Source organism: Marmota monax, unplaced genomic scaffold (genome assembly GCF_021218885.2).
Source record: "Marmota monax isolate L192 unplaced genomic scaffold, Marmota_monax_Labrador192_F-V1.1 WCK01_AAM20220418_F8-fsc00099, whole genome shotgun sequence".
NCBI lineage: Eukaryota > Metazoa > Chordata > Mammalia > Rodentia > Sciuridae > Marmota > Marmota monax.
Window position 1 is genome coordinate 3,490,489 of NW_026692126.1, and position 26,251 is coordinate 3,516,739.

Consider the following 26,251-nt stretch of genomic DNA (forward strand, 5'->3'; position numbering starts at 1 on the left):
TTTTATGTTTTAGTGCCTTTATCACCACTGATTTCCTGCTCTTTGAACAAGAGGCTTCGCATTGTTGTGCAGCAGGGCCCGGACAAGGCTGGGGAGTGTGACGGAGAGTGTGGTAGAGGAGCGGGGCAAGAAGGGGGTTCCCGGTGGAGGTAGCCATGTGGCAAAGGGCTGGAGGCAAAAGACAGAGGTCAAGGTGGGATGTAGAAAGTGAGGCCACCACATAGAGCCTGGATTACGGTAAGATGGCGAGGCAGCAAGAGGGACAAAGAGGCCACTGAGACTCTGGCCCCAGAGGTGGTGGAGATGAATGAACAGACAACACTGAGCAACCCTAGTGGCTTTGGTGACTGACTGCATGTGGGGTGGTGATGGGGGTAGGAGGGGGTTGGGGGGCAGGCGAGAGTGACACTTGGGTTTTAGGGTGGATGATAGAGCAGATGGTGGTGTCACTTTGCAAGGCAGTCAGAGCCAGTTCAACTGTGGACCTGCCGGGGTGCAGGTGTCTGTCCACTCATGGGCAATTGGCTCTGCAGGCTGGAGAGTTAATGACAGAGGTTTCCTTGCTTTGATAAATGCCAGGGCAGCCAGGTTGAGAAGGGGTGGGGATGGTGGTGGCAGGCACGGAAGTCTTCCTGAAGCTCAGGTGTGTGAACAGAGACAGGGATGCTAGCACGCTTGACTGTGGGAGGGACATCCCCTCCAGGTCCCTCTCCTGCTCTTCTTCCATCCAGCATTTGGTGACAATGGACCTGGATTTCCTGGGGCTGGGAGACCCCTCTGACTGACTGCTCTATGTCAGTTAGAAGGGCCTGGATCTTCCCTGAACAGAAGAGGAAACTGAGACCCAGGGAGGGCAAGGAGTTCCGGGATACATAGTAGGGTAGATGAGAGGGTAGCAAGAAGCGAATCAGGGTGCTGGCATCCTGACCAAGTGAACGACATCACACTGGGGGGAGGGTGGACTTGGGGTCTAAAGTCAGCCAGGTTGGAAAAGCAATGTTGTGTGGTGGTTAGGAAATGGTTTTCCAAGCTAGGAGGTATGCTTCTGGGGTCCATGTATTAGGTGCACAATCTTGGACAAGTTATACAACCTCTCTATTCCCTCAGTACCTTCATTGGATAGCACTGTACACTTGAGAGAAGTTTCTGGATGAGTCAAGACTTTCAACCTGAGGAACTTCATTGGGCAGGTCCCAGAGTGCTTCAGAGCCAAGCCTCAGTGCCTTTCCATCCAGAAAGCCCCTGGTCACTGAGATCCCCAGATTGTCCTGGATTCAAAGGGTATAACCCCCCAACAGCTACACCAGAGGATTATTTAAAATAAAATAAAAAGTCCTCCTCACCCCACCCACCACCTGTCCCTGTTTTCTCTTTAATCCTTCATCTTCTCCAAAACATCCAGTTTATCTGAACAGCTTCCCTAGTCCCTCCTCCCACTCTGCAGTAAGTCACCATCATCCTCGTGAACAGCAACATCCGGGATTGGTCGAGGGCTGGCATCATAGCAGGCCTTGTTCAAATGCTTATCATGCTTACTGTCCGTGAGGAAGGTATGGTATTCTTCTCATTTGTAGAGATGAGTAAACGGAGGCTCGGGGCGGTGAAGTCACTGCACATGCTGCACACTGTGCTGCTGGCTTTCTGGGTGGGTCTCTTGGTGTACCTTTCTGGACATCGGAAGAGGAGAGAGGAGGAAGACCCTCTGTGCTTCCCTGGGGCCTAGCATAGTCCTTGCCACTCAAGGCAACCGGGTTTTCTCCTGGTTGGAGTTGCTGCCTGCCCAGGGCTGGAATGGACACTCAGTGACCAGCCTCAGCCTCTCGGCCTGCTTGTACTTGCCCAGGAGGGAAGCCTGCCTTGGGCCTGGGGTGGTGGTGGGGTGCTGTGGCTAGCACAGTCCCTCCTAGAATTCTCCCAGGAGATTGGAGGCTGGGGGAGGAAATCACAAAGGGGACACTGTCTGTCAGAGAAGCAGGAGGATGGAATGGACACAGGGAGTGGCCAACAGGAAGGGAAGTGATGCGTCCACATGCAGCTGGAAGCCCAGAACCTGCCCACAGGCCCAGTCCCAGCTCTCCAAAGCCCCTGTCTGAACCCCAAGGTCTGAAGAGGTTGTGCACCTCTGAGGGCCACTGATTGAATTAAAGGAGACTGTTGGGAGGGTCACCATTCCAGCCTTGGCCAACCTGAGGGGACCTGTATGACCAAGCAATAGCAACTATGAGGGCTACTGGTTACTGAGACAACACTGGAAATGGATTGTTTGGGGCCTCTTATCTTCTTCCATCCTTAAAGCAATCCTACATCAAAGGATGAATTTCAAAAAGTGAAAATGTAATTCTGACTAAAATATAGAAGGAGCGTGTGTCAAAGATAAATTTGACTCATCAGAGAATGAGCAGGAGAGTAAAGCCGGTTTACAGAGAACTGGAGGAGCAGAAGTTTTATGATAGTGGAGAAAGTGGAACCCGGTAGCCAGGTTAGACCAGCAGCTGGTTAATGCCCTACAGGGCAATGAAACTGTCACCACATGAAACTGTCACCACGGAGTGACTTTCTATGGGGGGATATACCCCCAGGTCAGTGGTGTTGTGGGAGGGGGCAGGAGGGGATCTGCCCACCAAGGGACTTTTGCAAAGTCTGAGATCACACAGGGGGTAGGGCTGTGCACTTCTAGCGTCTAGTCAAAGCCAGGGACTCTGCCAAACATCCAGCAATGCACAGGACAAACCCCTCCCCCATCACAGAATTATATGTCAATTAGGGCTGAGGTTGAGAAACCCTGCCTTATTTAAATAATCCTTGGCCAGGCCTATTATAAATTGTTCCAGTATGACATCACAGAGGATCTGGTGCCCTTCTCTTGCCTTTTTTCCAAGTTCTGGAAAAATTTCTTTAATGCCATCAATTGGGCGTTGCCTGCTGCCTGTGTGGGTGGGTGGGCTCAGGATTGCTGCCCAGTCAGCCCCTCCAAAGCTCCAGAGCAGCCACCGCCCCTAGGGCATCACTGAGCCCTCCAGGCCTCTGTTACATTCCTGGGCTTCAGGTTGCTGCTGAGCGTCCTCCGCAAGGCTGGAGCCTAAGCCCCCGGGAGCCAGGGCGTTTGTCTTTTTATAGGGTCTGGAATGTGCCCACCAGCTCCTGTGGCCTGTGGCGGGCTCCACCTCGCCATCTGGAGAGACTGGGGCTTCAGGAGGACGTCAGCTCTTGTCTTGCACTTCAGAGACCTAGGACTGCAGGGCACAGGGTGGTCAGAGCCTGGGCCACCATGCAGAGAATTGACCATGCTTAACAAGGGTTTGCCAGGGGCTCAGCTCCCCCTGTGGGACACTTAGCATCCCCCTAACCTTAATAAGGCTTAACTGTGATTATCACAATTACCCAAGACAGCACTGGCCTGACAGCTCTGCTTTCCCCTGCCTCCCCATTTGCCCCTGAGTGCAGAACCCTCCTGTGGCTCTCAGCCCCCCACCTTATCTAGACCCTCTCTCCAAGCTGAGGGGACTGGAGGAATGAAGGCCCCACTGGGGAGGTCCAATGGCCAGAGAGGCCCACTCCAGGAGCGTCTCTTTGGCCTGGGTTCATTGGGTTAAATATAGTCACTTTCCTCATTCCTCAACAGGTCACTTTCCAAACCTGGAGGCTGAGGGGTGAGGGAGATGCCAGGTGCTGGACACTCAGTGAACAGTGTGGCCACAGGGATCAGCCCATCAGGCTGGCTGACTAGACAGGCCATTGACTTGCCCCAGCGGGTGGGGTGGGGACTTCACAGCCGAGGGCACCTCACATCCCCCTCTAAGTGGCACTTACCTCATCTGTAAAATAGGAAAAGAGGCTCAGCAAGGTCGAATCCCCTGCCCAGCACTGAGGTGTGCGAGAAATGTCTTGTGTCCTCGAACCCCTGTCTGTCTGGATCCTGTACCCCTTTCCCTCCAGATGCAGGGACCTTCAATAGCAGTCAATACTTGCAGTCACTCCTCCTGCCCTAGGTGGTGCCCAGGCCCTAGGTCTCTGGTAGTGCCAGAGTCCCCAGGTCACAGGTCCCCTGCACCCTCATTAGGTCAGGAATCCTGGGCAAGGCTGGAGCCTGCTTTCTTGGGAGCCCCAGGTCTCCCCCCATACCTGGTCACATCTGCAGGATACTATGAGCTCTATCCTTGAGACCTCCCACCCTGAGGTTAATCTTAAGCCACACGAGACCAAATGTCAGGGCCCTACCACTCCTGAGACAAGGAGGCCCACCCAGTAGCCTGCTGTCTGCTCCAGGGAGCCAGAAAGGGGAGAAAGACAGGAGGGAAAAGTCCTGACTGTCATAGAAGTGTCTTCTGATGGTTGTACCTGTCCAGCCTGCCCCAAGTACCTGCTGGGAGGCCCTGGGAATGCAAGGATATGTGGGGACCACCATGCCAGGCCCCTGCTTCACCCACAGTCAAAGCTCTACCCAGCACCTGAGCAACCCCGTCCCCTCAGCCAAATCCCCTTTGCTTCCTTGAAGCAAATGGCCTCAATGAGTGGACCACAGTGTGAGTCTAATGCCCCCACCTGCCAGCCCCAAGCCCTAGCAGGAAGGTGTCTGTGCAGGTCACATGCCTGGACTCTAAGAGAGGGGACTTTGAGGCCCAGGGTAGGGAGCAGGCACATGGTGGCAGGGCACCTTCCCAGGGGGCCCTTCTCCCACAGCCACCCTGGTGCTGCCATCTGTTCTCTTAGACCAGTCCCATTAGGGTGCTTTCTGTGGGCTTTGTAGCTTCAGAGCCTTCCATGGGCACATGGATGGCCTGGGAGACAGGAGTGCAGACCAGGCCATAGTGCTTGAGCAGAGACACAGGGGAAGGAGGTGTGGTGACAGCTGCCTCCATGGTCCAGACAGGCGTCTGGGGCTGGGCGGGTCCCTTTGGAGGGGAGCCACCTGGCTTCCACTATCTTCCCATAAAGCACAGTGCATGCCGGGGGCAGGCGACCCTTGGAGTTGAAAGCTGGCAAAGGGAGGGTAAGGGACATGTAGTCGGAGCCCTGCTTTTTTCAATCTGGGACTTTGTGGCTACCTGGCTTCAGCATCCCAGGGAGCAGGTGCAAGGCCTGTGGATCAGGGTCACACAGTGGCCTGCCTCCAGCCATGTGTGCCCTGGAGAGATCCAGTGAAACGCTGTTTTGGAGGGATGTGTCCCTTGAATAGGATGTTGGTGATGAAGGCCCTTGAAGGGAGTGGAAATGGAGTTCTCAGTCCACAGGCAGGCACCTCCTGGTCCTTCCCTGAGCTCAGGAGTTCAGCTCTGGTGCTGGCCTGAGGTCCAGCATCTCTTCTTGGGAAAGGAGATCCCAAGGATGCACCTGCCTTTGAATTATGTGGCGGCAGAGATCACAACTTTCCAAGTTCATCCATTCATTTAACAAACATTCCTTGAGCACCTACTATGTGCAGGGCAATATGACACATTCTGGAGTCCAGCTTTCAGATGACAATCTATGGGGAAGGATGCGTTGGGTTTAGAGTTTTTGTTGAAGTGGTAGGGATGGACCCCAGGGCCTTCTGCATGCTAGGTAAGCACCCCAACCCTGAGGTACACCTAGTCCTAGTTTATTATTTTTAACTTCCAGACTACCATGAACTGATACATGGCCCTACTGTGACTTGTGGAACCTGCCATGTGATGGACAAACCCAGATTTTTCTACAGTTCACCCATGTGCTTAGATGTTGCTCCAAATTGCTATGAAATTTTCCAAATGCTCACTCAATGCCTACACCTCAATTCCCTCACCTCGGAGAGATGGCAACAGTCTATGGGCCAGCCCCAGACAACAGCCTGCACCTGCTCCAGGGCCCGAGGACACCGACTAGTTGACTCAGCCACAAATATGTATGTGGTGGGCCCTGTTCCAGATGCAGATATCAGCAGTGAATGCAGCACACTCCCTGAGCCTGAGCTTGTGAACCTGATATTAGGTCCAGAGAGACAGTAAACATAAATAAATTAATAAATAAACAAACTGTAAGTCTTGACATCTGTTAAAAAGAAATATAAAGAAGGGTAAGACATTAGATCATGGAGGAGGGGTGGCCTCGAGGGTCTGATTAATAAGCTTTCAAGTTAGAATCTGAAAGAAAGAAGACAGTGAGCCATGTGAATATCCGGGGAACAGCATTCCAGGCAGAGGGAAGAGCAAGGGGAAAACTCAAAGCCTCAAAACCCTTTGAGCTGGAGAGCTTGCACGCTGGGAGAGAGGCATTGGAATCCTCAACAGGGGGCTTTCTCAAAAAAACTTCCCTTCACCTGCCCCCAACAACCTTCTGATGGGAAACCCAGGCCCCCGTATCCAGGTACTATTGCTACTGAGGAAATGTTCCATCTCACCTGTTCCTGAGGCAGTGAAACCATGGGGCTTCTCCACAACTAAGATGACACACTAAGTTGATTCCCAAGTATCTTTTTTTTTTTTTTTTGAGGTTATTGCAAATGAGGTAGTTTTTCCTCATTTCCTTCTCAGAGGATTTGTCACTGATATACAGAAATGCCTCTGATTTATGGGTGTTGATTTTATATCCTGCTACTTTGCTGAATTCATTTACTAGTTCTAAAAGTTTTCTGGCGGAGCTTTTTGGGTCTTCTAGGTATAGAATCATATCGTCAGCAAATAGTGCTAATTTAAGTTCTTCTTTTTCTATCTGTATCCCTTTAATTTATTTTGTCTGTCTAATTGCTCTGGCCAGTATTTCAAGAACTATGTTGAATAGAAGTGATGAAAGAGGGCATCCCTGTCTTGTTCCAGTTTTTAGAGGGAATGCCTTCAATTTTTCTCCATTTAGAATGATGTTGGCCTGAGGCTTAGCATAGATAGCCTTTATGATGTTGAGATGTTTTCCTTTATCTCTAGTTTTTCTAGTGTTTTGAACACTAAGGGGTGCTGTATCTTGTCAAATGCTTTTTCTGCATCATATGATTCTTATCTTTGAGTCTATTGATGTGATGGATTACATTTATTGATTTTCATATCTTGAACCAACCTTGCATCCCTGGGATCAATCCCACTTGATCATGTTGCACAATCTTTAAAAAATGTGGCATATATACACAATAGAATTTTACTCAGCAATAAAAGAGGATAAAATCATGGCATTTGAAGGTAAATGGATGGCATTGGAGAAGATAATGCTAAGTGAAGTTAGTCAATCCCCCCCCCAAAAAAAATGTTGAATGTTTTCTTTGATATAAGGAGGCTGATTTATAGTGGGGTAGGGAGGGGGAGCATGGGAGGAATAGACAAACTCTAGATAGGGCAGAGGGATGGGAGGGGAAGGGAGTGGGCAGGGGCTTAGCAAGGATGGTGGAATGTGATAGACACCATTATCCAAAGTACATGAATGAATACATGAATTGGTGTGAATATGCTGTGTATACAACGAGAGATATGAAAAATTGTGCTATATATGTGTAATAAGAATTGTAATGCATTCTGCTGTCACTTATTTTCTTTTTAAATCAATTAAAAAAAAAAGATGACACATAAGGACATCTCCCTGAGACGGGGAGAGACTGCTCACCCACCTCTATGATCTCCAGGAGGCTGCAGCTGGGCAGCAGGCAAGGAAACACTGCACAGTGTCACAGGAAAAACTGAGGATACACAGGACCTATTCTTCCTGTGCAATGTCAGAGGGACCTTAAGAGATGAGAGGTCAACTTGGGTGGCAGGACTCAGGGACACTCCAGGCAGAGAGCCCAAATGAACAAAGGCACTGAGGCTAGAGCAGCTGGGAGACGTGAAAATCATTCTACCTGACAGGCAGGTGGCCAGCAGGCCAGCGGTAGGTCAAGGTCATCAGGAGTCCATGTCATAGGAGGCCTTGCATGCTCAGGAAGGCATGTGGGGTTTATCTGCCATGAACACATTGTTGAGCAGTAGGAGAGAAAGTGGCCAGACTAGGATAGAGAGGGGGCAGAAGGAGGAGGAGGCGTGGCAGGCAGCAGATGACTGCAGATGGGGAAGGAGCGAGGGCTATGGCTGTGTCCATGGGGACAAGACACACATAGCCGGCATTCAGGGTAGAAAGGCCTGGACCTGAAGGACCTGAAGGACCTGAGTCCAAAAAGACCCCTGGTTGTGGTTTGGGCAAATGGGTACCATCGGCTAAGGCTGATGAGTTAGAGCATGTTCAAAAGGAGAAGTTCAGTTTCAAACCCAGTGAAGTTCAAGGTCAGACAGAGTCAAACCTGATGAGTTCAAGGTCAGACAGAGCCATGCCCTGGTATGCCACCCACAGCTGCGACCACATACAGCAGCTCTGTGGACACAAACAGAACAGCACGGACAACAGGACAGGGCAGGCGGACAACGCCTTCCAGGGCCCAGGCCTCTAATAAGACTTCCTGAGCCCATGCCTTGTCCAGGCCACAGCAGACACTTCCTTACAGGGAGTCCTTTAATTCTGAAGATGATTCTCCAGGGTAGTTTTCATTATCTTGGTTCTGCAGATATGGAAATCGAAATTCATGGAGTCTTAGGAACTTGAGTAAAGAAATAGAGTTGGTGAGAACCCGTCTGCCATAGACCTATTTCTCCCACTCCCCGATGGCTGACTCTTGGGGGGGTGCAGATGGAAACAGGTACTTTGGGAAGGCTGATGACTTTGATCTCAGGAAACAGCCTGGCCTTGTCCAGGACATCCAGTGCCAAGCTTAACAAATATCTGTGGAATTACCATCCCTCGTTCCTTTGTGCAAGGCTCAATCCAGGCTGGGGAGGCCACGGGGCCAAGGCAGTGTGACATTGATGACATTGTTCCTATGACACAAGAATGGACACATCCCTCTCCTGTGTCCCTCTGGGCAAGGGCCATGCCGTGTGTGCACACCAGTTTCCTCCATCAGTGCACGGTCACCCAGACACTCACAATCAGGCTGCCAGGAGGATGGTGGAGAGGGTTGGGCCTTGGAGCTCATGGACTGTGGAACCTGAGTGACCCCATCTGAGGCCCACAGCTCCCGACAAACTTGCTCTGAGCCAAGCAGCAGCTGGACAGGCAGCAACAGGTGTAGGCAGCACTGCGGTGTCCATGGCTGGCAGCCCAGACACAGAAACTCTTTTGGGTCCTGTTTTCCCTCCCCTCAACCTGACTTCTGTCTGTCCCCCTAGAGTTTTCAGCAATCTGAAAGTTTACATGCTGACTTGACTTTCCTCTTCTTCCTCACCCCACCCCTTGATGGTGTGCTTCACTGTCAGAAGCTTGTCCTGAGACAGGGAGAGACTGGTCACCCACTCCAAGGAGACCCCACCCACTCTCAACAGGGAGGATTCCAGACCCCCATTTGCAGTTCCTGGGCATGAAGTGGGTTGCCCAGCACCTCTGCCTGATGCCAAGCCATCTCCAGCAACAGACCCTTCAGCAGAATGGCACCGCTTTGCATTCTAGTCCCCATTCTATCATTTCTGGAAGATGGAGAAAGCTGTGAGGTTACACATTAAGGGAAAGGATTAGCGGTAGGTCAAGGAGACAGGTCTGTTCATATATGCCTCTGTTTACCCTTCTTCCTGGAAGGAGAAACTATGGTTTCGGGAAAATTCTCTCAATAACCTGTTTGGAGATTTCTGCAGTCACAACTACATTAATGAGTCATTTTAGAGATCTTTTCCCCTTGCCTCCCACATCTATCCAACTGGAAATAGAAATAGATGATCTTTCGAGTTATGAGTGAAGTGACCAGTTCCCCAGTCTGGCTCTGCCAGGGTCAAGGAACCACGAGTCCATAATATGAGTTAGGCCTTCATGGTGAACTGACTGGGGGAGACCCTACTCCCCAGAGTGCTTTCAAGGGAGGGGTTGAATGGGGGAGTGGCCTCTGGAACATGGAGCCCTGTACTGCTCAGCTCCATGGGGCACCCGTCACTGTCACCTCCTGGAGTTGTGCAGTTCTGCACCTGGACCAGGCAGCAGGCCAGGTTGACACTGCCTAGAGACGGGGCTTCTTTGGGGAGACGTGGGGACCAAAGCTCTTAGAAGCCACCAAACCAGGGTTCAGATAGTTGCAAGGAGAGCAGTTTCAGCCTGGAGCCCTGACAGAAGGGACCTGCTTTCTCAGTTAGAAATAGCTCTTGCCTGAGCCCAGAGGAGGGGAAGGGTGACCTAGCCAAGCCTAGGGTGACCCAGAGGATCAGGCTACAGGGACAGAGCCCAGAAGAGTCAGCATGGCCTCCTGTGGGGTGCATCTGAGCTGAAACCTGAGCCTCTTACCTGCAGGGTCTCCCCTATACACAGAGTACCCTACATTTGGATCACCTTGCCTAATCATGGCTGCCTGCAGATAGCTCAGGTTAGGTGGGCCGGGTGAGCAGGGAAGTCACAGGAAAATGAGCTAAAGGGCAAGACCCTGACCAAAAATGGGGAGCAACTCTGGAGTTTTGAGAAGTCCACCTCCTCCTACCATCCACCCACTGGATGTGAGAGAGGGGTGCCCAAATGAAACCACCTGGGGACTCTCGTCTTGGGGGCTGGCCCAGATTATTCCAGTTCTAGGCCCTGGAAGTAGAGTCATGGGGGAAAATGGACTAAAATCTTCCCACTTCATGGAGAGAAAGAGTGAACCGAGAAGAAGGTGCATATGATATTTTAGCTAAGGACCAGTGCCAAGGAGACTCAATGAGGGAGAAAGAGGAATATGGAACATTGGAGGTGGCTCAACTTGCAGGTGGTGGCCAGGGAGGGCCTCGGTGAGGGGACAACTTTTGAGTAAAGACTGCCAGAAGCGAGAGGGGTGGCAACGTGGGGCTGTGTGGTGTGAGAGGCTGAGGTGGGGTCCCTGCAGAGGGAGCCAGTGTCCTGAGGCAGGGCGCTGAGGACCTATGGGGCCAGAGGGGCTGGGGGGACAGGCAAGGCATGACCGCCTCTACTCCCACAGGAGAAACTGGAGTATTTCTTCCTCATCGTCTTCTCCATTGAAGCTGCCATGAAGATCATCGCCTACGGCTTCCTGTTCCACCAGGATGCCTACCTGCGGAGCGGCTGGAACGTGCTGGACTTCATCATTGTCTTCCTGGGGTGAGGCCTGGCTCTGGGGGGACTGAAGTCACTCCTTGGCTGAGGACTCTGTGCCCACCGCTGACACCACTGGCCCCCGGGGATAGGGTGGAAGCCCAGTATCATGCCAACTGCTGCCATGGGGTGGCTTCTACTAAAGGCCAGAGCCCAGGGGATAGGTAGATGTGGTGGAAAGAAAGGACTGTCCCCCACCACCTGCCAGCAGGTCACCAACTGCTCCCCAGCTAGGCATGGTAAAAATCTTCATCTCTTTCACACCATTCAACAGTGGAAACCATCTGTGAGGGCCCCGTGGCCAGCAGTCACTGGGGGTTCATGTTTGTCTGCCTCTGTCACCTGTCCATTGATTCCACATACCTGCATTATCTGCCTGTCATTCAGGTTCACAAAAAGGGACATTTAGTAACTTGTAGTAGTTTGCTTGGGCAGCCATGACAAGATGCCACAGGCTGGAGGCTTGATGGAGATTTCTTTTCTCACAGTTCTGAGGCTGGAAGTCCAAGGTCAAGGTATGAGCAGGTCTGATTTCCCCTGAGGCCTCTGTCCAAGGCTTGCAGATGGCCGCCTTCTCCCTGCGTCCTCACACAGTCTTTCTGGGCACATGCACCCCTGGTGTGTCTTTGAGTGGCCAGATTTCCTCTTGTAAGGACACTAGTTGATTGGATTAGAGCCCACCCTAGTGACCTCATTTTAACTTAATCACCCTTTTTAAGGCCTTGTCACCAAAGACAGTCACATTACGAGATACTGGAGGTTAGAGCTTCAACACAGGAATTCTATTCAGCTCATAATATTACCTTTACTAACCACCATCTAATTATGATAGCAGAATTTATTGAGCACTTTATGTGCTTCATATATAGCATCTTATTTAATTTTCCCGACTACCTCCCCCACATTTTGTAGATAAGGAAACTAAGGCACAGAGAAGTCAAGCAACTTGCCCAAGGTCACATAGCTAGCTGGTGGCCTTGCCAGGATTCAACCAAGGAAATCTTGGCTCCATAGACTTCACCCTTAACCACTATGCCTGCCCTTCGATTCCATAAATACCGTGTGGCTTATCTGCTAACGACCCAGTGCTGCATTCGGCACAAGGAGGAAAACAGAATTCTGTGAATCAGCCTTGGCCCTCATGAGCTGTCCTGTCTGGGAGCTGAGTCAAGGGCCTGCAGAATGACGTGTCCAAACAGGATGCCACAGGCGTGTCATGGCTTCACACGCGGTGTGTCCAGGGGTGCCTGTGTCAGAGGCAGGATTTATAGGAAAGGAGGCTTGAAGGAGAGGAAATTGAAGTAAACTCATAGAGAAGGAAATGAGCAGGAAAGAAATAGCCCGGGTAAGAACTTGCCCCGGGGTTTCCTGCTCTAGGTCACCATGGGGGAGGGTCCGATCAGCACAGCACCCTCTGACCCCCATGGTGTACTCGGTGGACACTGCGACTGTAGCTCAGGGCAGGGACCATGGCACACACCCCTCAAGAGCGGACACAGACATTACGAATAGATCACAGAACTGTTTTCACTGAATCTGAACTTGGCCCCAGAATCCTTTTTAATGAATTCTCCAGGCAGCTCTTAGCAAATCCCCAGTTAGCAGTAGATGATCACATTTGCCATCTCCCCCCAGGTACTCTGAACACGGATGAGACACAGACCACGGGGACGGTGGCTTACCTGACCACTGGCCCCACCCCCACCCCTGTCCTCTGTGTTCCAGGGTCTTCACGGTGATCCTGGAGCAGGTCAACATCATCCAGAGCAACACGGCCCCCATGAGCAGCAAAGGCGCCGGCCTGGACGTCAAGGCCCTGCGAGCCTTCCGCGTGCTCAGACCCCTCCGGCTGGTGTCGGGGGTGCCCAGTGGGTGGCGATGCCTCCGCAGACCCCCTCCTCCTCTCCCAACCTGCTCCCCTGTCCCCTTCTACCTTGGCGTCCCAGAGGCTTCCCAGGGATCATAGAGAGGGAGGGTCCTGGGACCAAGCAGGGAGGTGACTCCCCTTCCCGGCTGCCCACCCTGGCAGGCCTGCAGGTGGTGCTCAACTCCATCTTCAAGGCCATGCTCCCCCTGTTCCACATCGCCCTGCTCGTCCTCTTCATGGTCATCATCTACGCCATCATCGGCCTGGAGCTCTTCAAGGGCAAGATGCACAAGACCTGCTACTTCATTGGGACGGGTGAGCCCTCGGGGACCGTGGAATGGGACAACTCAAAGTAGGGGGACACCAATGCTAGTGAAGAACTCCAGGGTAGGCCATTGCCTCCCACACCTGTTGGCCTGGGAAATGGGTTTCCCCTGGACAGGAGGAGTTGGAAGAAGGACACCTCTGCCACCGTCAGCGAAAGGCAGTGACCTGGCCCACGCCTGGTGTCTTCCAGGCTTTGTGGGCCAGTCATGGACTGAGGTGCAGGCTTGGGATGAGCCTGGATTTCTCTTCCACTTTCCCTGCAGCTGAAGTTTTCGCTTTACCTTGAGATTCTTCAGAGCAGGGGCCCACAATGTGGACTCCGAAGGAGACCTTGAGAAAACACCCGGGAGTCAAAGGGGTCATTTGTCCAGTTGCCAAACATAACCTACACTGAGGCCTAGTCACACTTGAACAAAGTTTTCGAAACCAATATTCCTCCAGCTTCTTGGCTTCGGGACCCCTTAAAACTCTTACAAAGTCAGGAGGTCCCAGAGAGCTTTCAGTTATGTGAGTTTGATCTATCGATATTCATGACATCAGAAATGAAGACTGAGACAAATGTCATGATACTAACTTGTTAATTCATTTTTAAAGGAAAGGAACAACCCTGTGATATGAGATAATATATGGATAATATAGTTTTATGAAAAATAATTATATTCTTATAAACCAAAAATATTTAGCGAGAAGAGTAGCACCGTTTTACATATTTTTTTTTGCAAGTCTCTTTAATGCCTGACTGGACAACTCCACTCTGCATTTGTTGAATGAGAGACAAAGGGTCAGTGACATCTCAGCATTATTACAAAAATAGTTCATAGTTTTCGTGAATTTGGAGGGCCTTATTTGTTTGATATTTGTTTGGAACCCAGGAAGCCTGTACCATTGAGCTATATCCCCAGGCTTTTGTTTGTTTGTTTTAACTTTTCCTTTGAAAATATTTGGGGGAAGGCGATGCCCTGAGAGGGTCTCTGGTCTCTCGTGCTGAGACTGGCTGCTCAACACTGGCAGCAGCTTGCAGGGACTTAGCCTCAGCCTTGGCTGGTCGTGGCCTGGACATTGCTTACACGGGAGCCTATGGGGAATTGAACATGGCAACAGAGAGGTGCCCTCTATCAGGACTAGCCCTGCCCCCAAACTTGGGCTTCTGACTCATCAGAATAGCACACCAGGACCTGCTGCATCTCAGGGGCTGGTCCCCACCTCCTCACATCCCTTGACAACAAGGGGACAATTGATGCTGGCATCAAACTCTAAGAAAGCTCTCAGTGGGCTCCTCTCTGGTCCTCTCCCATGCCAGCCTCTTCTCATGGCCATGACGGTCGGCAACCTAATCAGCCCTCTTGGACAAACAGACAGGAAGGGGCCGTCTATCACAATCTTCAGTCCAAATCTGGAGGTCTTAAAAGCCCCTGCTTGATTGGGGTTACTGATTTCGTGGGGTCAGGGGCCCTGCTCTGACCATCAAGGTCCTCACTGTCCCGTTGCAGGGCACTGAGCCCACTTGTTCAACATGGGTAAGGTAGGGCGTTCTGGTTCCCATGAGCTAAGCCAATCTCTGAACACAGGGAGACTGTAAAACACCCTAATGTGATCCAGAATGTCCTCAAACCCGCAGGATTTTAGAGACAATAAAAGCACCATCCAGGGAGGGAAGAGAGTGCAGGCTATGGCCTGTTGGCCGCTCCCTGGAGAGCAGACTCCTGCCCCACAGGTCAGATGTCTCAGCCCAGTGCTGTTGGAACATGCCCATCTTAGCCCCCAGATGGGCCTCTGAAGTCAGAGCATGCAAGTCCCTGTCCCCAGCCCCATGTCCCACTCCAGCTGGGCAGCTCCCCCTCTTTGGGAGCAGTGGATACAAAGACCACTCCTGCTAGTCCTGCTTCATGGGTTGCACCTCTTTGGATGATTAATCCTAGAAGCAGACTCTCCAGAGAGGCCCTGGGGTCTAAGCACAGTCACTTCTGCCCATAGCCATCCCCGGCCAGTCTTCGGCCTGGGCCACCCCTTCCTCTCCAGCATCTGCTCTGTGGGGGGCCGTCCTCTGCATCTTCACCCCGTGTGGTTGAGACCTCTTGCTCTATTCCCTGAGCTTCCTATCTCCTGTTACTGTCCCCCTACTAGCATTGTCTGGCACTGACTCTGCCTTCTACCTCCAGATATCGTGGCCACCGTGGAGAACGAGAAGCCATCACCCTGCGCCAGGACAGGCTCAGGACGCCCATGCACCATCAACGGCAGTGAGTGCCGGGGCGGCTGGCCGGGGCCCAACCACGGCATCACCCACTTCGATAACTTTGGCTTCTCCATGCTCACGGTGTACCAGTGCATCACCATGGAGGGATGGACGGATGTCCTTTACTGGGTGGGTCTGGGCCCCTGCCTGCTGCTATCCTTGCCCATTTAACAGATAAGCAAACTGAGGCTTGGAAAGGGTACATATCTTCCCCACAGTTATGAACCTGATGAGCCATAGAACTCAAGAACTGAACTCTAATCCTTCCGGCTCCACTCCAGCACTCTTAATCTCAATGTGGCCTGGAGTGGGAACAATAGCAAAACTGTCAAATGCTTGACAAATATAAAGGATTTGTATGAATGCTTCTTGTGAGCTCAGACTAGGGAAGCAAATGATTGAACTTGTCAAAGGAGTGTCCCCCATGTTATTTCACCTCTGCTGCCAGCCTGTGAGGACAGAGCACATACCACTATCCTCATCAAATTGATGGGGTAGTTAATGCTCGGAGATGTTGCATGACTTGTCTGGATTCACAGAGGTTGTTCACTTTGAAAAATCTTGGTCATAAAGAAACCACATCAGATGCATGCCTATGATCCTAGCAACCAGGAGGCTGAGGCAGGAGGATTGCAAGGTCAAAGCCAGCCTTAGCTACTTAGCAAGGCACTAAGCAATTTAATGAGACCCTGTCTCCAAATAAAAACTAAAAAGGGCTGGGGATGTGGCTCAGTGGTTAATCACTCCTGGTTCAAAACAAACAAACAAACAACACCATTGGTCATGGCGTCCACAGAGCCTAGTCCAGAAGCACATGGGAGATACCTTGGTGAGGGAAAATGGGTAGGTGACCTAGGACAGCCAGACAAGCAAGGCCCCCTGTAGTCTGCAAGGAGAAAAGATCTCCTTGTTGGGCCCAAATGGTGTCTCTCCTTGTGCCCAGGAGTGGCTGGATTCTGAGTGGACAGACCTGGGGAGAGCACTTAAGTCCTCAGGGGGTCAGAGGATGGGACTCACACCTTTGTCTGGACCAGGTCAACGATGCCATTGGGAACGAGTGGCCCTGGATCTATTTTGTCACCCTCATTTTGCTGGGATCCTTCTTCATCCTCAACCTGGTGCTGGGCGTCCTGAGTGGGTAAGGAGCCCAGAGGCAGCTGGGGTGGGGGAGTGTTGGTGCAGCGAATTGTGGTAGTGTTGGGGTATTTTTGCTGATGATGTCACCGGTGGTACAGTTTTTCAAAGGAGCCCTCAATTGGCTTAATGTCATGGCATTTTGCATCCTCCTCTACTAGTGATGGTCTAAAATTTGGGGGCCAACAGAGGTGAGGCAAAGAACCTCACCCCCCCCACAGGTGCAAAGGCCTATCCACAAGTATGGCTGTATGCTGGACCGGTAGTCAGTGACGGGTATGATCCAATTGCAGTGGAACAAAGCAGGGCAGGGAGGTATGGCTAGCACCTTGGCTCATCCCTGGGTCCCCGTCAGTCCCACTGGGCCAAGAGCACTCTTCCTGGTTAGCAAGGAAAAGATAAGAGATGGCAGCAGGACCCTTCAGGTGTTCATTTTCCTCCCTTTTCTCCTCAAGCTTCTCCCAATATTGCTTTCTTCTGTCCTTCTGCATTCACACTTCTGAACAAAGCCCCTTAGACCCCAGCTTCCTACCCCAGGGTGTGCCTAGGAGGCAGTATGGCCCCTCGTTAACACAGACCGTTCATTAAATTCCCACACTACTGCTTGGTGGCTGTGTGATCTTTGTCTAATTACCTAACCTCCATGTGCCTCCGTTTCTGCATCTGTCAAATAGGAATAATGTTAGTATCTATTTCATAGGATTTATGAGGATTAAATGAGCTAATACTTAGAGTCCAACACATATCACAAACTAAGTACTAATGGTTCATTATTAATGAGGGCTGTTCCCTTTGGAACAACCCTGCTGGGGTCCCACCCCAGCCACAGTGAAGAGGTTAGCAGTAACCAATCACCCCACCCTAGAAGCTTCCCCCACTCCAGGCAGTCTGTAGATAGAATTCAAAGGGTCTGTGAAGTTGGTTAGGAGAAACTTATTTTCATTTTTTTATTATTCCAATTAATATTGAGTTTCTTTTAATGATGAACATAGATGACAGACCACAGTGTTATCAGCAGTGGCCATCACTTGTCCTAACAGAAATCCCAAGTCACATTACAGTTGCTGCAAACAGTGATACTCATTACTACCTTGAAATTTTATGATAGTTACTTAATTGACAACTAGATCTTCATAGTAATGAATTAATGAAGAACTACATGTATTCCTCAATCAGAATGTTGCATACTTCAAAAACTGTACTTTAATATAATTGGTCCCTTTGTAAACTGTGGTTTTAGTCCATGCATCTTGCACAAAATAATTGTTCTGAGGAGGAATCGGTGTGCTTTGCTGCACCACTAAAGGGTCCGTGGCAGAGCCTCCGCCCGGACACCACCCTGACAGGGTGTGGTGACTGTCTTAAGAGCAGACTCCTCCTGGCCCGCCGGGCCCATCTCAGCAGCAGACCACTGCTGCTGTCTCTCTGGTCCATGCAGAGCTCTGCCCTCTGCTGCCCAAGGCTGCCCTCTGCTGGTCTACAGATCCTTCACTTCCAGAGCTGGTGCCTGCCTTCTGGCCTGGGGAATTTCCTCAAGGCCTTGGGTCTGTAAGTGGAAATAAGTTCTATAATACCTGAAAGGGTCAGGCAGTGTCCCCTTCATACCAGACTCTGAGGATCCATGGCTGATCCATCAGGGCAATATACTATCATGTCATTAACCCCCAACCTTCAAAGGCAATCCCAAAATAAGGTGGGAGAAAATGAAACGGAGTGGGAAAATAGATATGGGAGGCTGAGTAGTCCTCCAAGGTGTTCCTGGAGGTAGGAAGGGGAAGGGAGAGAGGTGCTACCCTGAGCCACCTGGAGGGCCACCTCAGACCCCAGGCAACACCACAGCCAGAAGGGGGCACATCCAGGCACAGTGTGCCCGCTGTCTTCAGGGAGCTCAGGCTTCCCCTCTTTTCTCTTTCCTCCCCTCCTGTCTCCCCCGTCCCATTTCAGGGAATTCACCAAGGAGCGAGAGAAGGCCAAGTCCAGGGGGACCTTTCAAAAGCTCCGGGAGAAGCAGCAGCTGGAGGAGGACCTCCGGGGCTACATGAGCTGGATCACGCAGGGCGAGGTCATGGACGTGGAGGACTTGAGAGAAGGTTTGGGCCCCAGGGCCACAGTCAGCCTCTCGACCCGCTCTGAGCCACACCCCACCATCTGCTCCCACAGAGAGAGCATGATGCCATTATATATGCCCGAAAGCCTGGCAGGCCCCCTGGGCAGGGGCAGCATTGGCCCTTGGGGGTGAAGACTTGCCTAAGCCCCTGCACCCCAGGTGGTAGAATCCAGGGGTGCCCGACTCTTCCCAAAGTGCTGTGTGGCCCACTCACAATGGCAGATGAGGGCTCTTGGAAATCTGAAATCTCAGGAAATCACAGCAGGACCCAGGCTCACGATTGCACCGTCCTTCCCAGAGGTACCTAACTCCACTGCGTCCTTCCTGTGGCTGACTTTCTGTATCTGTCCTATCCCTAGGGCGGCTGTCCTTGGATGGAGGTGGCTCTGACACCGAGAGCCTGTATGAGATAGAGGGCTTGAACAAAATCATCCAGTTCATGTGAGTACCTGACCATCTCCCAGCTTCTGTCCCTCTCACTGAGACATGGGGTCAGATTCCAATTAGTTACCTTCCCCTCCAGTCACCATCCCAGCCCTTAGAAAGGCAGATTTCCAAGAAAACAGGGCCAGTTCTTGCTCTGAGGACTCGGCAGTGTCCCGCTGCTCAGGGAACACACAGAGAAGGCCCTGAGCAGGTGACCTATTTATGTACCATTCAAGGAAGAAGCAGGGAGCCCTTGGGGCAGCCAGCACATCTGGCTGCTGCTCTCTTAGGAGGTGGGCTTGGGTGAGGCTGGAAACCTCCACAAGGGAAAGGGGGACACACAAAATGGGCTTCCTAAGAAGGTGGCCCTGACCCAAGAGTCTGGAGACAAGGCGACGCTCTAAGCTCTTGCCTTTGTCTTAAGGAGGGTTTGTTTGATTGGTAGGCTGTCTTTTACAAGTTCACACATAGTCTTGATTTTTGAAAGATCAAACAATAGAGAAATACACTAAAGAAATGATGAAAGTCCCTACTGCCCTTCAAAGAGGTAACCATGGCAACAGTTAGCCAAGTAGCCCTCTAAGATCTTTTCTGTGCTTTCATCTCTATTACACACACACACACACACACACACACACCACACACACACACGATTTTCTGCTTTTTTTGTTTGCTACATAATGGGGTTATTTATGTTATAAGTGCTGTGTGGCCTACTCACAATGGCAGATGAGGGCTACTGTCACTATAATGACTAGAATAATGCCCAGCATATAGAAGGTGTTGACAAAAATTTGTTAAATAAATGAATACAATATGCATATCATCTCATGACATAATTTTTACTTAAAATTATCTATTTGGGACCATTTTTACACCTATGTATACATATAATCACAGATCTATGAACACACACATACACACACACACATACATACCTTTTTAAAAATATATCTTTGAATATAAACTATTCCTCAGTACCGTTGTACCAAAATGTATCTAATTAGTCTTTCCTGTGTTGTGCAAAAGCATGACCATTTCTTTTGGGCAGAAGTCTAGAAACGGGATTTCTGGGTCAAAAGAAATATAGATTTTAAACTTTGGTAAATGGGGCCCTATTGCACACCAGAAAGGCCATACAAATGGTGAAAGTGACTTTTCCTGACCGTCGCAGACATTTTTACGTTATTGGGACTACTCAGTGTTGCTTTAATTGAAATTCAAATGCATGCAACTCCTGTGTGAGGCGCAGGGCTGAGTACTTTCCTCGCATCAGCTCATTTAATTGCCTCAGGGGTTGGCATCCTTATTATTCTCATTTGCAAGATGAAGAACTTTGCAGTAAGAGGCCAGATTTTCAATCAGCCGGGCTCTGGAACTCATGCCCTGAGCTCTCTTATGTAGCAGGAGGGGAGAGTGGGTGCTCTGACCAGGTGTGGCTGGAGTTCAGCTGAGTGTCACTGGAGAAAGGTGGACTCCAGCAAAGTAGCTCTTGGCCCCCATCCTCCTGTCCCCTCCCTCAGCCGGCACTGGCGGCAGTGGAATCGTGTCTTTCGCTGGAAGTGTCACGACCTAGTGAAATCCAAGGTCTTCTATTGGCTGGTGATCCTGATAGTGGCCCTCAACACCCTGTCTATTGCCTCAGAGCACCACAACCAGCCACTCTGGCTGACCCATTTGCAAGGTGAGTTGGAGGGAAGGAATTCGGGAAGGGGGCACATGGACTTGATGCTAAAACCTGCCCAGGGTATCATGGGGTTGACCAGAAGAGGTCAACTGGATGTTGACCTCACTTTCTAGGAATTATTGACTTCTGGGACTGATCATGCGATTCAACTCCCTCCTTTTACATGGGAAAATAGAGATCTCGACAGACAGGCAAGGTGACACACCTAACTTTCCTCCTCAGGACTTTGCTATCCATGAGGACCCATGACAGCAACGCATTGGGAGAGCTTTTAGTGCTTACCCAAGTGACTGGGCAAATTATTTCAATAAAAGATCATTGCATATAAGATTACTAGTAATTTAGAGCACCAAGCATCTGAGCTCAAATCCTACCACAAGGAACAATCTTTCACCAACTATTTATTGAGTACATACTAAAGCATAGAAAAAGAACTCAGGATACAAAAGAGTCGATTCACTGCTCTTTACTTCAAGGAGCATACTTAGCCAGAGGAGAGGACATGTGTATAGTTTCAAGGCCATCCAGGAGGCCACTGATAGAGCAGATGGAAGGGAGCTAGAGAAGGATCACAGAAGAGATTCTGGAGATCCATGATTTTTAAAGGAGAAGTAGACATGGCCCAGGAGGTCAAAGGTTGGCAGGGATTCCTGCAGGAGGGACCATGCATGCAAAATGGTGAAGATGTGAACTTGGGGATCCATTGAACTTTTAATGTGACCAGAGAGTGGCAGAGTTGCTTTTGCTTATAACAGACCTCATATGTTGTCATAGGTGTTGGAAGTATAATTTTGGGGCAAAGGAAAGCCAGTGAAAAATTATAAGCATGAATGTAACAGGATGGGACTTGAGTCTTTGCAGAAGATAAATGAGCCTCATCCATGCAGTAAAAGTCCTCTGTGTGCAGAGCTAAGGACTGTGACCAAGGGTAGGGCAAGACAAAAGAAGAACCAGCTCCAATATGGTGGACAAACTAAGTGCTCTCCCACTACAAACATGTAACAATGCTGCCTGATTTATAATAACACCATTTCAAATTATGAGAAGGAAGTCTCTGGGTGGCAGAAACAAAGAGGCGGCCAAAAGCCAGACAAGTGAACTCATGAGCTAACTTCCAAGGACATTTAGACCTAGACCTAAACCCTCAAGGGTAGCAGCTGGGCTTTTAATGTCTAAGCAGGGATACGAGATGGAGCCTGATGGGGCCCTGGGCTGGTACATAGCATAGCACCAAGGCCCTAGCAAAGCTGCCCCCAAGTAAAGTAAGCAAAACTCTCCCTGCCCGTTGGACCACACGAGGAGCTTAGAAGTTTTTCCCTGCTGGCGCCCTGGGAGGAAGAAAAAAAATGTCTCAAGTGAAAAAATCGAAATTGATCTGTGCCCTATGGAAGCATGGGGTCCAATTTTCACTACCTGTCATGGTGCCAAGAGGGTAAGCTAAGACACAAACATAAAAAGCCTCTGTGACACTGGCTACAGAGAAGTGAAATCCCCAGGGTGCCCAAGAGAAGCAAACACAACTGCTCTTTAAGGATGCTTCAAGGAGCCAAAGCACACAGAATCCCCACAGGGAAAATGTTTCCTGATGATGAGTTCACAATAAAAACTTGCAAACCAAACAAGGGACAGAGCTCCCCTGAGGAGGAGGCCTCAGGTCCAAGCAATGGGACCTAGAACCCCAGGAACCTGAACTAACAGGACAGAGCAAGAGACTACTATTTTATGTGATGAAGGAGATTGAATTTCTTAAAAGAAAAAAATCGAAGACTTGGGAAGGAAATAGGAAACAACCTACTGATCAGAGGCCTGCGTGCATCTGTTCTTATCTTCATTCATTCTTTTGAACCCCCATATTTTGAACACCCTATTAAATGTATCACACATTGTCAAATGTGGGGAAGCTGGGGGACACTGCCTACTAAGTGGAGTCAGAGGTGAACTTGAGGTTCTTAGCCTATGCCAATTAGTGGATGATGGTAGATGGGGAAGATAGTCAATGACCACATGTGCTTGGTGAGATAGGAGGGGATCAGCTTGGCCTTGGGCATTTGAGACCTCCCAATGGAGAGGTCAGGAAGCAGATGAAAAAACATGACTGGAATTTGGCACAGAGGTCTAAATCTCTTCAAGAATTAAATCTGGGAGTCATTGGTAGGGGCAGCATGGAAGTAACAATCCTAGAAGATTGCCAGATCACAGGAGATTGTGTCCACCGAAGTGTATAGCTCAGGTTCTCATTCAATGTCTAAGTAAAGAATACATCTGCCGAGGGGGCTTAGGAGGAACCAGAGGAGAAGAGAAATCCACAAGGATGTAGTATCACAGAAGCCAGAGAGAAAGAGAAAGAATGTCTGTAAAGGCAGAAGGATGTTCAACAGAGCCAGGGCTGCTGGGAGACTAGAAACAAAGGGGATTAAAACATCCAGCAATTGGGCAACATGGAGGCGATGGACGACCCTGGAGAAGCTTGTTGGTGGAATGATGAGAGTGGATCCAGATGGATATGGGTTGAAGAACAAATGGGACAGAACCAGTTGGGTAGTGAAGAGAGCAGTGTGGACCTCTCTTTCAGGAAGCTGGCTGGGATAAGGAGGAAAGAGCTCAGACAGCAGAGACAGAGTAAATGGGATGGACTTGAGCTTTATAAATGGCCATGCAAGGGTCCACGTGAAAGAAAGAAGTCAGACATATAAGGAAAGACAAAGGAGCATTGGTCATGGGCTTCCCAAGGAGGACGGGGCAAAGTACAGGAGGACAGATTGGCTGTAGACCCTGGAGGGCTCCTCTGTGGGATGGGGTGGGGCGGTGTATGTAATAAGGAGGCAAAAGCAGAGCTTAATGAACATAAGTGAAACTAAAAATAATGAAATTCTCTTCCTGTTAAATACGGTACGACTTAGCTTGTTGGAAATTTAGACTAGGTCTCCTTCAGTAGGCAAAATTCACCAGGTTTTACTGAGTTTTGAAGGGTAAAAAAACCATCGTGCCTTGGAAACCTGGGGAGGGTGTGTGGGTGGAGGCTCCGTCCAGGGCAAAGGATTGGAGATGGAGATGGGAAGGAGCACGATGGGAGGCTGTGGTGCCTGCCTGCAGATGTCGCCAACCGGGTGCTGCTGTCCCTCTTCACCATCGAGATGCTGATGAAGATGTATGGGCTGGGCCTGCGCCAGTACTTCATGTCCATCTTCAACCGCTTCGACTGCTTCGTGGTGTGCAGTGGCATCCTGGAGATCCTGCTGGTGGAGTCGGGCGCCATGTCGCCCCTGGGCATCTCCGTGCTCCGCTGCATCCGCCTTCTGAGGATCTTCAAGATCACAAAGTGAGCACTGCGGGCTGGGGCTCTGGGCGGCCACGGGTCAACACCCATCTCATTTCCAAGTTCACAAGTGGTTCCTTGCGGGGGACGTCCCTCCCTCCTGGACTAACCTCCCTCTGGGGAAGAGAAGTCACCCTCCCCACTCGGAGCTCCTTTCTCTGTTTTTTTCTCACCATGGTCTTTGGCAGGGCAAGGAAGTGGGACCCTAGAAAAGAGAACAAGAGGGTGAAAAAGGGAAAGGAGGATGAGACGGAGAAGGAAAGGGAAAAGAGTAGGGAAAGGAGAGGGAGGAAACAGGAAAGAAGAGAATAAGAGCAGGCATCAGAAGGCGGAGGAGAAAGAACATGGGTCCGTTTCCAGTAGTTCTCCCTTATCAGCTGGGGAGGTGTCCCGAGACATCCACAGTGGACACTTGAAACTGGATAGCATGGAGCCCATACATACTATGCCTGTGATAAAGTCACTTACAAATTCGACAGTAAGAGAGTAACGACAACAACGCATAAAATAGAACAATTATAATAGTCTATTGTAACAAAATCTGTGTGACTATGGTCTTTCTCTCCCTTTCTGAAACTGTCTTATTGTACTATATATATATATAGGATTCAGTACCATCTGCACTTAACCACAGGCAACTGAAACTTCAGATAAGGGGGTGCTGCCGAGCTCTAATGTGGGAGCTGTGTTTTGTGCTAAGCACAGGCCACATAGTCGATTGCCCAAGAGAGGACTGGTTCCTACTCTTACCAGGTTTCTAGCCTAGTGATGGCATCAGAAGTTAATTCACAGCTCTCCTGAGGAGTATGGAATACAAACTGAGATAAGGGCTCTGTGGCAAAGAGCCAGTGCTCATGTGCTGGGAATTCAGGGCTTCTGGCCCCCTGGCATCCCATCACTCCAAGCCATTCCCCCAAACCCACCCACCCCGCTTGGGAGTGCTGGTGAGAGGACTCTGCTGGTGAGAGGACTCCTCCCCACCTGGTGCACTTCTCCCTCAGGTACTGGACATCGCTGAGCAACCTGGTGGCATCCCTGCTCAACTCCATCCGCTCCATCGCCTCCCTGCTGCTGCTGCTCTTCCTCTTCATCATCATCTTCGCCCTGCTGGGCATGCAGCTCTTTGGGGGAAGGTACGACTTCGAAGACACCGAGGTGCGGCGCAGCAACTTTGACAACTTCCCCCAGGCCCTCATCAGCGTCTTCCAGGTAGGCCGTCCGTCTGCACGTCTCTCTTCCTGTGCAGTTACTGAATCCTGCTTCCTGTCCGTAAAGATCAGGACAGGCACCACCTTCTCTGGGAATCCCTTTTGAATCTCCTGGTGTCCTCCTCTGGTCTCCCCCATCGCCTGTACTTCTTGCCACTATCATGCCTGCTGGCCTGTGTCCTCAGTGGGGCTGGGCCCAATCTGTCTGATATTTCTTGGTCCCTGGTCCTTGCAGAGAGGTAGGTAGGATAACAGATGATGAGTGACTAGAGTTAGGGTGCGCTGGGAGTTCAGAGGCGTGCAGCTCGTTTCTCTGAGGACAAAGCCAGACAAGTCAGGTACTCCCTGCCCACCCTGGGAAAGCCCGAGGGATGCATGAAACATTGCTCACTCGGGAGGCATGGCTCTGCCACCTGTTCCCCAGGAGCCACCAAAGGGAGTGTGTCTGAAACCCAGTGAGAAGCCCTTAGAGCCACTGCCTCCCACAGAGCTAGCCTAGTGTAATGTAGGAAAAAGTCCTTTCAGTTATAGCTGGTACCTCTTAGGTAACACCTCCTGTTGTACCAGCAAGAAGGGTGGTGTGTGACAAGCAGTTGGTCTTTTGGATGGCTCCACTTTCTCTTTCTTCCATTCACCCCACTGGCTGGTCAGACATCATGGCTTTCAAGGGACCTGCTATTTCACACCATTTCTGGGATGACAGGGGGCCTGGCTGGTGCCATCCAGTTTAGCCTGGAGGTTGGGAACAAAACTGGGAAAGGGACCCCTTCATCAAATTCCCTGGCCCTGCAGAACTGGATGAGATGCTATTAAGAGAGGCAATGGGGAGGGCAGGGACCAGTCATCTGTGCCCTGGGATAAAGAGGACAGATTAGGGAGAATGATGGAGCCAGAAGAGGCCTTTTGAATAATGCA

At 50.6% G+C, this 26,251-nt stretch overlaps 1 protein-coding gene across 1 annotated transcript in view; it reads left to right on the forward strand.

Moving 5' to 3' along the window:
- The window catches only part of Cacna1s (calcium voltage-gated channel subunit alpha1 S), a 63,634-nt gene that overhangs the window by 5,209 nt on the left and 32,174 nt on the right, over positions 1 to 26,251 (forward strand). Inside the window, exons 3-12 of the mRNA XM_046465019.2 lie at positions 10,895 to 11,034; positions 12,754 to 12,896; positions 13,058 to 13,210; positions 15,382 to 15,587; positions 16,493 to 16,596; positions 18,537 to 18,682; positions 19,059 to 19,140; positions 20,649 to 20,809; positions 23,906 to 24,131; positions 25,130 to 25,337. Coding sequence (XP_046320975.1) covers positions 10,895 to 11,034; positions 12,754 to 12,896; positions 13,058 to 13,210; positions 15,382 to 15,587; positions 16,493 to 16,596; positions 18,537 to 18,682; positions 19,059 to 19,140; positions 20,649 to 20,809; positions 23,906 to 24,131; positions 25,130 to 25,337 — 1,569 coding nt within the window. The remainder of the gene's footprint in view (positions 1 to 10,894; positions 11,035 to 12,753; positions 12,897 to 13,057; positions 13,211 to 15,381; positions 15,588 to 16,492; positions 16,597 to 18,536; positions 18,683 to 19,058; positions 19,141 to 20,648; positions 20,810 to 23,905; positions 24,132 to 25,129; positions 25,338 to 26,251) is intronic.